The sequence below is a fragment of the Scyliorhinus torazame genome, chromosome 30, assembly GCF_047496885.1.
Source record: "Scyliorhinus torazame isolate Kashiwa2021f chromosome 30, sScyTor2.1, whole genome shotgun sequence".
In the NCBI taxonomy this organism is placed as follows: Eukaryota; Metazoa; Chordata; class Chondrichthyes; order Carcharhiniformes; family Scyliorhinidae; genus Scyliorhinus; species Scyliorhinus torazame.
In genome coordinates, this window is record NC_092736.1 from 4,804,495 (window position 1) to 4,822,380 (window position 17,886).

The 17,886-nt window shown below is 42.9% G+C and overlaps 1 protein-coding gene across 10 annotated transcripts in view; it reads right to left on the bottom strand.

The window, feature by feature from the left end:
• Window positions 1-17,886, bottom strand: part of myo9aa (myosin IXAa) — a 341,249-nt gene that overhangs the window by 175,756 nt on the left and 147,607 nt on the right. For all 10 annotated transcript variants that reach the window (XM_072492693.1, XM_072492695.1, XM_072492687.1 and 7 more), the window contains exon 3: window positions 5,667-5,761. In XM_072492693.1, the coding sequence (XP_072348794.1) occupies window positions 5,667-5,761 (95 nt within the window). The remainder of the gene's footprint in view (window positions 1-5,666; window positions 5,762-17,886) is intronic.

Below are 17,886 nucleotides of genomic sequence, written 5' to 3' on the forward strand. Positions count from 1 at the left end.
AAAACTACAATCCAGGTTCCCATGCCCCTGCTGCATTAGTTTAAACCCCCCAAAGAGCACTAACAAATCTCCCCCCCAGGATATTTGTGCCCCTCAGGTTCAGATGTAGATCATCCTGTCTGTAGAGGTCCCACCTTCCCCAGAAAGAGCCCCAGTTATCCAGAAATCTGAATCCCTCCCACCTGCACCATCCCTGTAGCCACGTGTTTAAATGCTCTCTCTCCCTATTCCTCATCTCACTATCACGTGGCACGGGCAACAACCCAGAGATAACAACTCTGTTTGTTCTAGTTCTGAGCTTCCATCCTAGCTCCCTGAAAGCCTGCCTGACATCCTTGTCCCCTTTCCTACCTATGTCGTTAGTGCCAATGTGGACCACGACTTGGGGCTGCTCCCCCTCCCCCCTAAGGACCCGGAAAACACGATCCGAGACATCACGTACCCTTGCACCTGGGAGGCAACATACCAAACGTGAGTCTCTCACGCTCCCACAACATCTCCTATCTGTGCCCCTGACTATCGAGTCCCCAATTACTAATGCTCTGCTCCTCTCCCCCCTTCCCTTCTGAGCAACAGGGACAGACTCCGTGTCAGAGACCCGTACCCAAGGCTTACCCCTGGTAAGTCGTCCACCCCACAAGTATCCAAAGCGGTATACTTGTTTCTCAGGGGAACGACAGCAGGGGATCCCTGCACTGACTGCTTTTTCCCAGTCCCTCTTACAGTTACCCATCTATCTCCAATCTTTGGTGTAACTAATTCCCTGAAGCTGCTATCTATGACCCCTTCTGCCTCCCGAATGATCCGAAGTTCTTCCAACTCCAGCTCCAGTTCCCTAACTCGGTCTTGGAGGAGCTGGAGATGGCTGCACTTCCTGCAGGTAAAATCAGCAGGGACACTAACTGCATCCCTCACCTCAAACATCCTGCAGGAGGAACATTGCACTCCCTTCCCTGCCATTCCTCCAACTTTCTACCAAGATCTGGCTAACAACTAAATTAAATTTTTTATAAAAAATAATAATATAATATAATAAAATATGGTACTTACCTCAGACCAATGGGTTTTATTATTAGGTTAGAGGAGGAGGGCGGGTGGGAGACACTACACGTGTAGTGTCTCGGGTTTCCTCTCCACCAGAATTTATTGGTTAGGGTCTTCCCAGACGTCCGCGGGTCGACTTCCTGTTCCTGCCTAAAACACTAATTTAAAAAAAAAAAAAATTCTCAGCTCCTGCTGAAATGGACTAACCAGCCAGCTCCACTCCCGCCGAAATCGACTGGCCTGCCCCTGCAAAGACAAGTGCTTTTAAAGGACAGACTTACCTCCCAGCAGCCACTTCCGCACTGCTCCCGCTGAAACTGACTCACCAGATCCACTCCCGCCGAAATCGACTGGCCTGCCCCTGCAAAGACAAGTGCTTTTAAAGGACAGACTTACCTCCCAGCAGCCACTTCCGCACTGCTCCCGCTGAAACTGACTCACCAGCTCCACTCCCGCCGAAATCGACTGGCCTGCCCCTGCAAAGACAAGTGCTTTTAAAGGACAGACGTACCTCCCAGCAGCCACTTCCGCACTGCTCCCGCTGAAACTGACTCACCAGCTGTTCTCCCGCCGAAATCGATGCAGCAGTGCTCACCACTGCACCACCGTGTTGCCTTCTTTCATTTAAATAACTAGGAACTTGGAACTGTTGAACTTCAGTAATCAGAAATTATACCCAGTCAGTGAATAATTAAAATCAAATCACCTTTAGGGTCTTCTTAAATATGCAATTCTACTGAATTAGACGCACACGCACAATTTGCGACTGTTAAATTTTTACCCTGTTTTTTTTTCAGCCTCCCAAGGCGATAACATTGTCAATAATTAGCAAGGATGCTGCAGGAGTTTTCACCATCTAATGGATTTTCTCACTGTCCTACATTTGCATAATTATTACATTTTTGAAAAAAATCTATTATTGGGAATGGGGTTATCGGAGTTGGCACGTCTTTCTGTTAAAATAGCAGATGAATACAATAACTGGAGAATGGCTTAATCTTACAGATGTTCACCAAATGTTATGAAATTGCTTGCTTGAGGGCACATGCCTTTCTCTTCAAAGTTGCCTTTAGTTTGACAAAACAAAATCGTAGAAAATGGCTGGTGTTATCACCTCCTGGCTGAACGGCAATAAAGAGGTAACGATTTGTTACACAAATCTCCAACCAATTTGCATGGGCAAAATCTCAAAGGGATGAACTAGAAATCTTTTCAAAATTGGGGTTTAGGCTAACAAACATCAAGGGATTCAAAACGTCAACACGTTTACCTATTCTCAAACAGCAAAGATGCGTTTTGAAATTAAATTGAAATGTCACTAATTTTATGGTTTAGCTTTGCAGAACGTGCTTTATTACTCATGAAATAAGACAATTTATTCATAAGCTCAAACACAGTTACATCTGGTCTGATTGTCCATCGCCAGCTATGGTTAACTCACTTCAAATTGTAGCATTTCTCCCTCCCTCTCTCCTGCCAAAGCTATTTACTATTCCAAGGTGTCTCCAAATAATAGAAACAAACTCAAAAACCTTCCTCCACATAGTACACCCTTATAGAATCCCCCCACCTCATGCAAATCTCATCCAGGAAATTCATGGCTTTTGTCAAGAAGCAAAGCTGCTTGCATCACCACCACCCCTCCTCCTGACCATTAGGTGTCAGACATGAATCAGAAGTGGCACCATCATTTATGAGTCAGGTTATGGAGTCATCCTACTTCAGAGGCTGGAGCAAGAAAAGCAAGTTTGACTCCATACTCTCGTGCAAGTGTGGAAGCGTCCATCTGTCAGAGGTGCTGCACTTTAGATGAGAAGTTAAATAGAATCCCTGACAGTGCTCGCAATCAGATGCAAATGATCCCATGATACTATTCCCAAGAACAAGAGAGCTCTCCCTGTTATCTTGGCCAATATTTATCCCTCAATCAACATGACCAAAATGTATCAGATCATTATCAATTGCTGTTTGTAGGAATTTGCCATGTGCAAATTGGTTGCCACATTTTGATACATACAACACTGTAATTTACAGTTCAAAAGCAATTAATTGGTTGCAAAGGCCTTTCGGGTTTCAGGTTGTGAAAGGATCTATGTAAATACAATTAGTTTCTTCCCACCACCCCCTCCCTCACACATCAATTTCTAGCTTCCTATTTGACATCTATCAACAATACACATGATTTTCTTTCTGTCATTCCTCTCCAATCACAGTAGCACTGTGGTTAGCGCTGTTGCTTCACAGCGCCAGGGTTCCAGGTTTAATTCTCGGCTTGGGTCACTGTCTGTGTGGAGTTGCACGTTCTCCCAGTGTCTGCGTGGGTTTCCTCCACAAGTCCCGAAATACGTGCTTGTTAGGTAATTTGGACATTCTGAATTCACCCTCTTACTACCTGAACAGGTGCCGGAGTGTGGCGACGCGGGGATTTTCACAGTAACTTCATTGCAGTGTTAATGTGAGCCTACTTAAGACAATAAAGATTATTGTCTCCCACTCATTTACTCACTAAGGACATAAAGGCCACTGACTTATGCTAGGCCTCAAAAGGGTTGAAAGGACAGTTTATTTCTTTGTTTAATACAGTCATTTGTGATGTTTCCTGGGGTTGCCAACCAATGCCCCTCCTCTTTCTCTACTTATGACCTACCATTTGGTGTTATAAAAACAGAATGAAATAGTAAGCTTTTACATATGTGAAGATGACACAAAGCTCTATGGTGCTGGTACTTCACTATCAAAAAGTTGGTTACACACTAACCAACCTAATTGAACTCAAACTTCCTCTAGTTGAACATCAGCAAAACATAGGCCACCCTCTTCTGCTGTCTCCAACCTCAAATCCAAAAACTGCTTAATGCAAAAATGAGACATAAATTTGGTGCACTGCCAACCCAACCTCCTCTTTCTTCCATCCACTGTCACCAAAATTGTTCTTACCCATCTGTGTAAAATTGCCTGCTTCCACCCACCTTTCCCATTCCACTCTAAAATCCTAATCTTCATTATAATAATAATCTTTATTAGTGTGACAAGTCGGCTTACTTCAACACTGCAATGAAGTTACTGTGAAAAGCCCCTAGTCGCCACATTCCGACGCCTGTTCGGGTACACGGAGGGAGAATTCAGAATGTCCAATTCACCCAACAAGCACGTCTTTCGGGATTATGGGAGTAAACTGGAGCACCCGGAGGAAATCCACGCAGACATGGGGAGAACGTGCAGACTCCGCACGGAGAGTGACCCAAGCCGGGAATCGAACCCTGGTTCCTGGCGGTAAAGCAGCAGTACTAACCACTACAATACCGTGCTGCCCCTTTTCTCCAATGTTCTCATGCTCCATGCCCACTTCTATCCTCATGTACCATTTGTCTCCTTACTTTGAAGCTCAGATGTATTCCTGCATGTAAGGCACAGTTTAACATAGTCTTCCAATCTTTGTGAGAACAATTTATTCTCTAGATACCTTTAAATGTGGTCAACCAGCAAAAGTTACTGTAATAATGCCCACAACTTGTATGCTCTACATCACAGGAAAATCACATCATCTCGAATTCAATAAAGTATAGAAGACAAACCCACATTGTGGCATCCTTCTAGTACACTGTCCAAGAGTGAGCCGGCAGACTGCTTTACAATAGGATGCACTTGTCATTAGCGATCCCATCCTTCTCATCGCATTTGCACACAATCTTGCCAGTAGGGGACAGTGGGTTGCAATCGAAAGCAGGAATCATGGGTGATTTTATCCCCATGTCCCACTGGAGCACTTCACTGGCCTTAGCTGAGATTGTATCAAAGTCAGCAAAGAACTGGGTGAAACATGCACCGTTTGATTTTTATGGCTCAGATCTATAGAACTGAAGAATTCAAACATAAAATTGATATTCACATACTGATGAGTCACCAAGCAAAGTGAGGAGCTGATAAGATGTAGTATTCATTGCAATGATTATCTCAGCAACAGCTCCTGCCTATAGAATGCAAGATATTCCTGAATGATATTTTTTTTCTTTATAAATTTAGAGTACCCAATTCATTTTTTCCAATTAAGGGGTAATTTTAGTGTGGCCAATCTGCTCAGCCTGCACATTTTTTGGGTTGTGGGAGCGAAACCCACGCAAACAGGGGAGAATGTGCAAACTCCACCGGACAGTGACCCAGTGGAGAATCGAACCTGGGACCCTGGCACTGTGAAGCCACAGTGCTAACCACTGTGCTACTGTACTGGCCCCGGAGCTCAGCAACAAATAGCTCGGGGGGGGGGGGGGGGGGGGGGGGGGGGGGCTAGTGCTGTAATTTACAAACATTGGAAATCAGGCTTTCCTTAAATTCATCCATATCACCAAAAGAAGAATCTAAAGGAAGAAAGTCTCATCAGTTAAATAATTCAGTCCCTTTTGACAGATTGCAAATCCCACTCATCCATCCATCCTCTCATACCTCTTAACCTCCTCTCTGCAAAAATCACCCTGCACCCATTTTATAATGTCTGCTTTAACAATCTTTGCTGGTAATTTACTCGACAAATCTATGATTTTTCTTTTGGTGGGGTCAAAAAATTCGAAGTCATTTCTCTTTTTTAAAAAAAACATTAATCTGGTCATATGCATCACATTACTCACCCCCGTACAGTGCCAGTCTCCTGGTAGTTCACTTGAATGAATTTACCAAAACGGCTGGAATTGTTATTGTGAGCAGTCTTCGCATTCCCAAAAGCCTGTTGATGAAACAAAAGTAGTCAGAAACTCTGAAAACTGGAACAATGGCGCTTTGCTCTGTATTTGCATTGCCCCCGAGGATATTTTATTGAGACATGAAGGTCTTTCAAAACCAGAAATTGGTTTGGAGTGATAAAAGCTCTCAACTTCTGCGGAACATTTTAGTCACATAAAAATAAGTTACAACAGTGCAATTAACTTTCAATGTGGATTTCGGTTCGTCAGAAACACATCCAAAAGTAAATCTACTGCTCCTCATTCATCGGATTGCAGTGAAGATCTATTTTGGTGGCTCTCCATCTACTGCAACAATCAACTTGATTAACATCCAGGTCCAATCCAACACCTGAACGTACTGTTCACCCCACCCAGACACCGTATACAAAACTCTCAAAGCCGGAAAAAAAACATAAAGCACCATGTTGAACTGCAGTGTTTTGTTTCAGGAGTTGGGCTACGTGGTAGCCAGCTCCACAAGATTGCAAAATATTGGAGCACGATGCATAGGAACGAATTCACAGAGTCCAAAAGAAGCACAATGTATCTTTATTTTTATGACATTGTTGATAAAGCTGTCTTGATTGGACAGTGCAGCTATTGTATCAACTCCGGGTGAAGGGAATGCAAGCTGTGCATGATACAAAACTCATCTGTTTCATATTAACTGTGAAACATTTTGAAGGTGAGTCACTCTTTCAAAGAAGAAATCAGATGCTGAACCAATGACAGCCAACTCATACATTCCCTTTTCGCCACTGAATTATAGGCAAACGGTCTGGACAATAAATTAATGTTTTAGAAAATATGGGCAGTTATTTCAAATTAGAGAGTTCATCTCAACTAGATTAGCCCTTTTAGTACAGTACATCAAGTGCCATACATTATCAAGCTTGGATCAGACAACCAGATCGTATCTTGAATGTTCAGTTATAGTCACAAAAACACCAGAAAACATGCAAGCCTCAAAGGCAGAGATAAAAACATGGTCTTCAGTGTGAGAGAACTTCGAATCAGAGAAAATGTATGGCACAGAAAGAGGCTCCTTGCCCCACCTTGTCTGAGCCACCCAGACTAATCCCACTTTCCAGCATCTGCTCCATAGGCTGCAGGTTACAGCACTTGAGGTGCATATCCAGACACCGTTTTTAAAAATAAATTTAGAGTGCCCAATTCTTTTTTTTTTTCCAATGAAGGGGCAATTTAGCGTGGCCAATCCACCTTCCCTGCACGTCTTTTGGATTATGGGAGCGAGACCCATGCAGACACGGGGAGAATGTGCAAACTCCACACGGACAGTGACCCGGGGCCGGGATCAAACCCTGTGTCCTCAGCGCTGTGAGGCAACTGTGCCACCGAGCCGCCTTTATCCAGACATCTTTTCAATGAGTTGAGGGTTTCTGCTTCCAATATCCTTTCAGGCAGTGAGTTCCAGACTCTTGCCACCCTCCAATTAAAAAACGTTTTTTTTCCTAATCTCTTCTCTAATCTTTCTATCAATCACAATAAATCTATGCTGCTCGTCTCTGACCTCTCTACTAAGGAAAATAGGCCCATTTCATGATCATGGCTGATCATGTTCAACACCCTGATCCCACCCATATCCCTTGATCCCTTTAGCCCCAAGAGCTATATCTAATTCCTTCTTGAAATTACACAACGCTTTGGCCTCAACTGCTTTCTGTGGTTGTGAATTCCACACATTCACCACTTTCTGGGTAAAGAAATGTCTCCTCACCTCACCCTAAAAGGTTTATCGCTTATCCTCAAACTATGACCCCTAGTTCTGAACTTCTCCATCATCGGAAACATTCTTTCTGAATCTACCCTGTCTAAACCTGTTAGAATTTTATAAGTTTATATGAGATCATCCCTCACTCTTCTAATCTCCAATGAATATAATCCTAACTGAGTTAGTCTCTCCTCATTTGACAGTCCTGCCATCCCAGGAATCAGCCTGGTAAACCTTTCCTGCATTCCTTCCATAGCAAGAACATCCTTCTTCAGATAAGGAGACCAAAACTGCACACAATACTCCAGGTGTGGCCTCACCAATGCCCTATACAATTGTGGGAAACAAATCCTCTCGCTATGAAGGCCAATATACCATTTGCCTTCTTTACTGCCTGCTGTACCTGCACGCTTACTTTCAGCGACTAATGCACGAGGACACCAAGGTCTCGCCGAGTAGCCACCTCTCAATTCACACCCATTCAAATAATAACTTGCCTTCCTATTTTTGCTGACGAAGCAGATAAACCTCACATTTATCCATGTTATACTGCATTTGCCATGCACATTCCCACTCACTCAGCCTGTCCAAAACTCGCTGAAGCATCTCTGCATCCTCCTCACAGTCACCTGCAAATCATCTGCAAATTTGGAAATACTACATTTAGTTCCCTCGTCCAAATCATTAGTATATAATGTGAACAGTTGGAATCCTAGCACAGATTCCTGCGGCACCCCACTAGTCACTGCCTGCCAATCGGAAAAAGACCCATTTATTCCAACGTTTTGCTTCCTGTCTGCTAACCTGTTCATCATCAGCGAGAATGGCGATGCAGGCGCAAAATACCACAGGAATCTCACTGGCAATATCTCATTTCCCAATTTTCCTGCCTCTCGGCAGTGATGGAATGGGATTTCCGCCCAGAAAGGCTGACAACCTCATTTAAAGGAATCTGCATAACATTAAAGTTCCAACCCATCACGTGATCCCTCCCCCTCACTGATTATTCAAACTTTGCTGGTTCACTATCTTTATGAAGACAGGAAAGAATTAAGGTGATCTGTCGTGGAGCCACAGTAAGACCCTGGTGGGAGGGACATGCCTGAGCAGTGCCCCTGGCACAGGTTGGAAGTCCAGTCTGTGCCAACCTGGCAGTGCAAACCTGTGTGAGGAGGCAGTGCTGGGGCGGGCCCACTGGGTAGCCCAATTTAGGGGGAGTACCCTATTATGTGTAGTGGAGGAAGATTGTGCCGAGGCCCTTGAAGGGGAAGGGAAGGGAGGGGAGGGGGGAACCTGGCATTGAGAGGGGTATGCTCTCCTCAGCCACCTCGGTTCCAAGGAAAACAATCACATCCTATCCAATCTTTCCTCATAGCTGCATTTTCCAATCCTGGCTACATCCTCATAAATCTCCTCTCTACCCTCTCTAATACAATTACATCCTTTCTGTCATAACGTAAACAGAACTACATACAGGCGGTGGTGCAATGGTATTGTCACTGGATTAGTCAACCAGAGGTCCAGATTCAAATCCCGCCACTGCAGATGGTGAAATTTGAATTCAATATAAATCTGGAATTAAAAGTCTATTGATGACCATAAAACCATTGTCGATTGTCGTGAAAACCCCCGTCTGGATCACTCATGTCCTGTAGGGAAGGAAATCTGCCATCCTTGCCTGGTCTGGCCTACATGTGACTCCAGATCCACAGCAATGTAGCTGACTCTTAACTGTCCCCTCAAGGGCAATAAATGCTGGCCCAGCCTGCGGTGCCCACTTCCCATGAACGAATAAAAAAAAATACAATGCTCAAGTTCTGACCTGGCCAGCGTTTTATATGGTTCAGCCACAACCTCCCTCTCTTATATTCTATACCTTGGCTATTAAAGGAAAGGATTCCATTGGTCTTCTCAACCAACTTATTGACCTGAACTGCGAACTTCAAAGCTCTGTGAACGTTCCTGCTTCCTCCACGCCTCTCCGTAATCTGCCATTCATTTTATATTCCTTTGCAGTATTTGACCTCCCCACTTTTCCAGGTTGAATTCAGTTTGCGACTTTTCTGCCCACCTGACCAGTTCACTGATATCTTCCTGTAGTCTGCAGTTTCCCTCCTCAGTATTAGCCACACGGCCAATTATTTGTGTCACCTGCAAATTTCTTGATTATGCCCCCTACATTTACGTCCAAATCGTTAACATATACTACAAAAGGCAGGGGACCGAGTTCTGAGCCTTGTGGAACTCCACTAGAAACCACCTTCCAGTCACAAAAACACCCACCCACAATTACCCTGTTTCCTGCCACTGAGCCAATTTTGTATCCAGCTTGTTATATTCCCGGATCCCATGGGCTGTTATTTATTTATGCTCTCTGCCATCTTGAACCTCGTTAAAAGCCTTGCTAAAATTCATTAATTGTGTTACTTTCATTTATCCAGCTTGGTACTTACTCAAAAATTCAATCCAATCAATCACACTCACCTTCACTGAACAAATCCATGCAGACTGCCTTGATTAATCTGTGCTTTTCCAAATGACAAGTTTATCCTGTCCCACGGAATTGATTCCGATAATTTTCCCAAGACTGGGACCAGACTGGACTGGTCTGCATTTATTCGGTCTATTCCGTGCACCCTCTTTAAACAAAGGTACAATTTGAACCAGTCCTCCAAACCTCTAGCACCGTACCTGTATCCAGTGAGGATTGGAAAATGATGGTCAAACCCTTCGCTATTTCCACCCTGGCTTCTTTTAACAGCCTGGAATACATTTCATCTGCCCTTGCTGACTTCTCCACTTTCAAGGATGCTAAATGCATGACTCTTCCTCTCTCCCAATGCTTAGCACATCCAATATTTACACCCGTTCTCTTTAAACTACAATATCTGCATTATAGTATTAACTACAATAACTTGCTTGTGAGTGAAAATTTCAACAAAGTTTACCCCCCAAAAAATTTAAGAATGGCACAAGATAAAAAATGGTATAGAAAACATAACTGAAGTAACCATGTCAGTGGGATGAAGGTTCAGAATCAATAGCAATCAACATTTGGGATACACTTCTGGTAAGGTAATGAATGTAAAAGGAATCATTAAGGCACTTAATGGATCCTATGCTGGGAAATACGTCAATAGGTCTAATTTGGATCGATGAGCTCAAATGGCTCAGTGGTTTTGCTTGTCCATTTAGCTCTCGATAATGGGACAAAACAATGATGAAAGTCAAGGTTAAACTGTTGTATACTGTACAAGGCTGCAGTGGAACTGCTGCTCCCCAGTCATTCGCAACCAAAATGGAAGAGGATGTACAAACAGAATATCAAATTTTAATGATGTGGAGATGCCGGCATTGGACTGGGATGAGCACAGTACGAAGTCTTACAACACCAGGTTAAAGTCCAACAGGTTTGTTTCGATATCACTAGCTTTCGGAGCGCTGCTCCTTCCTCAGGTGAATGAACCTGGTGTTGTAAGACTTCTTACTGTGATCAAATTTTAACACAGGCCTGCAGCTTCATGAAACACATGCAATCTGACTATGCAGGATTGATTTATAATTTTTCCTGCTCCTTGTTCAATATCCTACTCATTGGCCTTTAATGTTTACTGGAGCACCTTTAATAGGATGGGAATAGAGGGATACGGACCCCGAAAGTGTAGAAGATTTTAGTTTAGATGTGCAGCATGGTCGGCACAGGCTTGGAGGGCCGAAGGGCCTGTTCCTGTGCTGCACTTTTCTTTGTTCTTTGTGCTTTGTCCAGGAAAGCAACATCTGTGGCTTCATTATTTCTGTTTTATTATCCAAGTATTTTATGTATTACACACACACGCACACAGAACAGAATTACACAGTTCAGACAACAGAACTTTGGGGCGAATGTTGTAACATGCTCAAGTTTAAGGCTCTGAAAGAATTATCCTGTTCTCCCTACTACCATCTCACATTTTGTGGCATTACGTGCTGAGGAAATCAAGTCGCCTGGTTTTTGATTTCTGAAGTGTGGAAACTAAGTGCCGCATATCTTCTCTTTCTGCCTGTCTGCAAGAAGGGCAAAAACATCATGCAAATAGTGAACGGCAGCTTTGAAAATGTAACACCCCGTGTCTGCGTGGGTCTCACCCCCACAAGCCCAAAAGATGTGCAGGGTAGGTGAATTTGCCACACCGGGTTGCCCCTTAATTGGAAAAAAAAGAATTGGGACCCTGAATTTATTTAAGAAAAGAAAAAAAAAGCTTTGAGAACGTAAGAAATAGGAAGAGGCTGTATGGTCTCTCAAGCCTGTTCTGCTATTCATTAAGAACATGGCTGATCTGATCTTGACTTCAACTCCACTTTCCAGCCTCTTTCCATGAATCTTCAAATCCCCTAAAATTCAAGAATCTGAATCTATTCAAGGCTGAGATAGACAACCCCCGCCCCCACAGCTCTGTAAATACGGTAAACGGTCACAGCCCTCAAGAAAAAAAATCATCCTCACCTCTACTTTAAATGCATCACCCCTCATTCTGAAACTATGCGCTGTAGTTGTAGATTCGGTCACAAAGGCGATATCCAATCAGCACCTCGCATCCTTCTAAACTCCAAATATAGCCTCAACGTTTCCTCAAAAGACAATCCAGTCATCCTATGGAATCAACCCAGTGAACTTTCTCTGAACTGCTTCCAATTTAAGTCTATTCCTCCTTAAATAAGAAGACCAAAAACTGTACACAGTACTCCAGAAGCAGTCTCACCAACCTCACATTTTCCCACATCAGACCCCCATCTGCCAAATTTTTGCCCACTCATTTAACCTATCTATGCCTCTTTGTTGACTCCTTGTAGCCTCCTCACAAATTGATTTGCCACCTATTTCTGTATCGTCAGCAAATTTGGCTGCAATAACTCGGTCCCTTTATACAAGTCATTATATAGATTTTAAACAGTTGAGGCCCCAGTACTGATCAGTGTGGCACCCCAGCAATTAGTGAGCTACGGTGAAAATGATCCATTTGTCCTGTTTCCTATTAATTTGCCCAGTGCTTTTCCAACTTTTTTTGCCTGGGACACATTTTTACCATCCGGCCATCCTTTGGGACCCACACCAGTCGACCTTTGCTACCCATGCCGACTTTTGCGGCCGACACCGGCCGACCTGCATGACCCACGCCAGCTGACCTTTGCGACCCACGTCGACTGACCTTAGTGACCCACCATTTTCACTTCTCTTTAATGTGACAGGTAAACCTGCTTGGTCCTCACAATTTCACTTGCTTTGTTATTCAATGTTTTATCTGATAATAACTTCCGCTGTGATTTAAGATCTCACTGCATCCATTGAAAAAAATAAAGATGGTTGTCCTCGAACTCGCCATGTTTAGTCTTCAAATGTCTTTGAAGTTTTGAGGGTTTTAAACTTTCATTTGCCAGTGCTTACCTGCCTATAACACACATGAACTTTGAATCCTGATTTGCAGTGGCACAGTTAATAACCCAAACCTCAGGTAATCATCTTTATGCTACTTTGTACCAGTTTTCAGCTTCTTCTTCGTGGGTTGGTCACCAGAGGCCCTGGAGTTCACACCAGCAATGCTGGCAGCTACAAAATGGAGGAATCTCTCCAGCGTCCAGAACACGTGATGTCAGCGTATGGGCCGCTTCCAGTGAGAGACTCCATCGTTTACTGAAAAAAACTAGCAATGGACAGCGCGCTGATGTCAGAAGGAGGTGGTTCACCCCGCTGGGGTTCGGGCCTGCGCATTGCTTGATCTAGCACGCGTGCGATCTCAAAAGTCCGCCATAGCCAGTATTTCTAAAGGCCAGTCGTGGCCATTGGGCGTTCCTCCCACGACCCTTCCGAAACCTGCCTGCGACCCACACGCAGGTCGTGACTCTGAGTTTGAAAACCCAAGTTAGCCAATCTTTCATCCATGTTAATATATTACCCCCTTCATCAGCACTGCTCTTCTTGTGCAGTAACCTCACCAAATGCCTTTTGGAAATCTAAATGCACTAACTCTACTGGTATTCCTTTATTCACCCTGCTTGTTACAAATAACTTTAATAAATCCCTGAAACTATATTTCCTATTCATCAGAACCACCTTAACTGTTTAATTATATCATTCGAAATGTTCTGCTACTACTGCCTTGATAGCGAATCTAGCATTTCCACAATGACGGATGTTGGGTTGACTGGCCTAGTTGCTTGCCCTCAATCTGCCTGCTTTCTTGAATAGAAGCATCCCATTTGCAGTTTTCCAATTCACTCGGACCTTTCCAGAATCTAGGGAACTTTGGAAGATTACAACTACTGCATTTGCTAGATCTGCAGCCACTTCCTTTAAAGTCCTGGGATGCAGGGGACTTGTCAGCCTTTCGGCTTACTAATTTCACTAGAGACAAAGTGCTCGGTATGGTGATACCATAGATATTTGCCAGCTGAACACCATCTCTTGAGGCAAAAAGATAGAGGAATTTGTGGCTGTCTCATTTTGTACCTGCTAAATCTGAAGTTGGGAGCAAAATTTAACAAGTCCCTTATTTAAGGAGTGCAGATAATCTCACATCAGTCAACTCCAACAAAGATGTAATTGAAATGTTGTGATGTTGCAGATCCTGTAGGAATCACAGGGACATATTGGATTTAACCATGCCATCCCTCAAATTGCAATTATATCAAATTTGTTTGCTCTTGTAAAATGATCATTTGAGTAATATCCATGAAGGTGGATATCGGTGGGATCGTACTCTAACTTGAGTTTACAAGGAAGATGATGAGAGAAATAATGGAGGAGGGTGGGGGGGGGGGGGGGGGGGGAATACACATTGTTTCAGTTGGGACAAAAAAGTTGCATAATGACAAACACACAATGTTGAAGCACATTTGCAACGCCATATGTAACTATGAAGAGGATTTTTTTAAAAAAAACATTCATTCATTGGATGAGAGCATCGCTGGCTAGACCAACATTTATTGCCCACCCCAATTGCCCTCCAGAAAGTAGTGGTGAGCTGCCTTCTTGGTCAGCTGCAGTCTCTGTGGTGTAGGTACATCCACAGTGCTGTTAGGGAGGGAATTCTAGGACAGTGAAAGGACTGCGATATATTTCCAAGTCAGGATGGAAGGGAACTTCCAGGTGGTGTTCCCATGCATCCTTCTAGATGGTAGCGGCCATGGGTTTGGAAGGTGCTTCCTAAGGAGCCTTGATGAGTTCCTGCAGTGCATTTGTAGATGGTACACACTGCTGCCACTGTACATCAGTGGTGGAGAAAGTGAATTATTGTGGATGGAGTGTCAAACAAGCAGGCTGCTTTATCCTGGATGGTGTCAAGCTTCTTATTCTTAGTATTAACATGTTTCAGTCTGACACAAATGCAATGCAGTTTCCTTTAAGGTTTTGATAGTCTACTGCACTAAAGCCAGAGTGTTCTAAAATACCTTACTCTGCATTCTGTGATTCATACCATAACCTTTCCGGCTAATAAATACGGCAATAGCTAAGTTGGCAGCAACATGGCAAAATGGTTACAGAAATTGCTTTCTGATAAGTCAGTGAATGGTCAACTGGTAAGAAGCAAACCAGCTCTTGGACAATTTCTCAGATCTAACAGGACGGCGATTGATCAAAGCTGTGGACCACTGTTAGACAAACCCATACCATTCTTCTACCCTCTGATCTGTAAGCATTCACGGTGTACATCAGTGCATACATTAATGTCACGCTTCAAGAACTAAGTGGTACCTAACCTGGCATTAACTCAAGTACAATGCTCAGACTTGTTTAAACAGTGTTATTTGAATTTCTGGTGGCTCATTTCTGCAGCCTATTGCTGCAGCAGTTAATTGCTCAATGAAGGAGTATTCAATGATATGGAATACAAATTCTCTGCATACCACATTCTCAATCTCACCAGGGTATTTGGAGGGACGTACTTAGTAAGGATTCAGTACTTCCAATATGCAAGCAGGAAATGCAAAATTGTTGGCCAACAGAAGTACCATTCATTACTGAATAGAAATGAGAGACATCCAAAGTAAGGTCAACTTCCAGTCTTTATGGTTGAGACCAGGAAAGAGTACACAAATGTACAAGAAGAAAACTAATTTTACAATTATTTTTTAAATACGGATTTTAATTGCAAATAACTCAATCCCAATCTCAGGTTTGCCTGAAGCATTGCCCCACTCCAGTAGACTTCAGTTTATTGAGACTATAGAAGCACTGGAATCCAAATTACTTTCTTAAAATTTCAAAGATATTCTGCTAACTCACAAGGGTAATGTTTTTTATGGAAACAAATTCAAAAATCATAATGTGACCCCCAAAATACTACTGAAAAAAATAACAATGCAAAAATAACAATGCCCACTTTAATAGTTATCGTAATAAGAAATAGCAGGTGTATTATTATAGATAAAACCTTCTGATACCCAATTTTTAAAGAAAAATACCACGAACACTGGCAAAAATCCTGAATCCAACGTAATAACATAATTTGTCTTGTTCAGAAACCATACAGTGCTCCTGGTCATAAGCTATGAATTATATATAATGTGTGATGGAATCCAGGATTTCAAAGATTACATTTTTATACAGACCCTAATTGAAAAGGGAAACTGAAAAAGGAAACCATCCCAGTTTCTAAGGAAACTGAGATTGAAACTGAGATTGGAAACTAAAACCTCTGGTTTAAACTATATGAAAGGTGACAGCCATCAGAGCTCAAAGATGATGATCAGTCCAGTGGTACAGTACAGGCAGGCTGAGGATGAGAGGCTACACCCTAAAGCTGAGAATAAGCAAAAATATAGCTGCTGCTTTTTTTGAAAATTTGGGGTTTCGGACTCCGTCTTTCTACTCGGAAGTGAGGGCGGACGTTCTTGCTTTCGCCTCCTTAATAGCCAGGGGGTGAATATTACTCAACTGGAGATACCCCACTCCGCACAAGGCATTGGATCTGTCTTAGTCTGCCATTTAATGGGTAATTTATAGGTTATAATCCACCACAATTTTCATTTAACTTATGTTGATTCTGGGATTAGAGTATGGGAGTTTGCTAAGATGGTCTTTGGTGTTTGCTTTGTTTGAGTCTTGTCTCGTACAAATTATTTTGTTTAACCCACAAGTGGAATCTTGTGGCTTCATTCTTTCAGCAAATAACGAAGATTTTGAATTTCTTCTTTTTGTTTAAAAAAGGTTACTGGTCTCGACCACGATCCTAACAAGTGGCATTTATGCACAAGTAACAGAATCTCTAAAACCCAAAAATCCACAGTGAAGAATTCTGTAAGAATTTCTTACTGCAATCTCAAAAGCAATGAACTTTGATTTAACTTTGGCTCTCAACATAAAAATACATACTGCCTGCAGGCTCTTTTAGCATCTCATTAACTTGAAGGTTATTTTTTCAAAAGAAACTCATCAAGTCAGCCCATGTACGATAGTTAGAGAAACGAGGTCAGGCTGCAGGAGGAAGAACACACATATCTTAAAGATTTAAAAGGTGCTGCCTCTGGCAAAGACATAATCACATTTCACTGATGCTTCTATTAAAAAAATAAGTTTGTTCTTCAAAATGAAGAGGAAGTAGATCTTTGATTTTTGATGCTGGCAGCAGAGCATCATAACAGCAATCCCAGCTGTCAATAGCATTGCTGACACAGAATAGATCTCTTTAAATATGTCCGGAAATGCATTCTAAACTCATGGTTCTTTTTACTCCACTGCCAATATACAGCGATTGGAATTTTTAGCATGGAAATCCCTCTACTATAAGTAGCAAAAATACCTATTACACTCACAGAACAGAATTAGTGTTAACTGTTTTTACAAGTGAGCCAGTAGTTTGAATACATGGTCTAAGTCTTTAACAGCCATGGCTGTAAATTGCAGAGATAACATGACGAGCAAGGAGAAAAGTATCGGAAGGAGAGTCAGGAAGGAAAATGAACCGCTTTCTATTATTTATATAGAAAGCTACAATTCCCGTGGTACAGATTGCAATGTACCACTGGACGTCACAGGCGACCAGTCACCATGATCTACAGCCTGCACTTCTTAGAAATCACCATAGGCTGCCATTGCCCTTGGCATATACTGGAACACACAGGTTTCCTATATTCTGCCAGTGCTGTGCTAATTCCCTCCATGTGTACTGACATAGTGCTATTCATAGAGAGCCTCAGGTGTTCTCATACCTTAAATACCCCTAACACATTACATTAATATATATTGAAGAGGACTTCCGGGTGCGGCGATGACCAGCTGAGTCGCACGTTTCGGCAGCTCCCTGTGAAACGGACTTTTGGGCTCTTGATAGGAGCCCCAACGGCAATTTTAACGGCTGAAAACACCGTGCGGTAAACCAGAAGGGTGTTCCCCCTGGACACGGATGGAAAAAGGAGAGG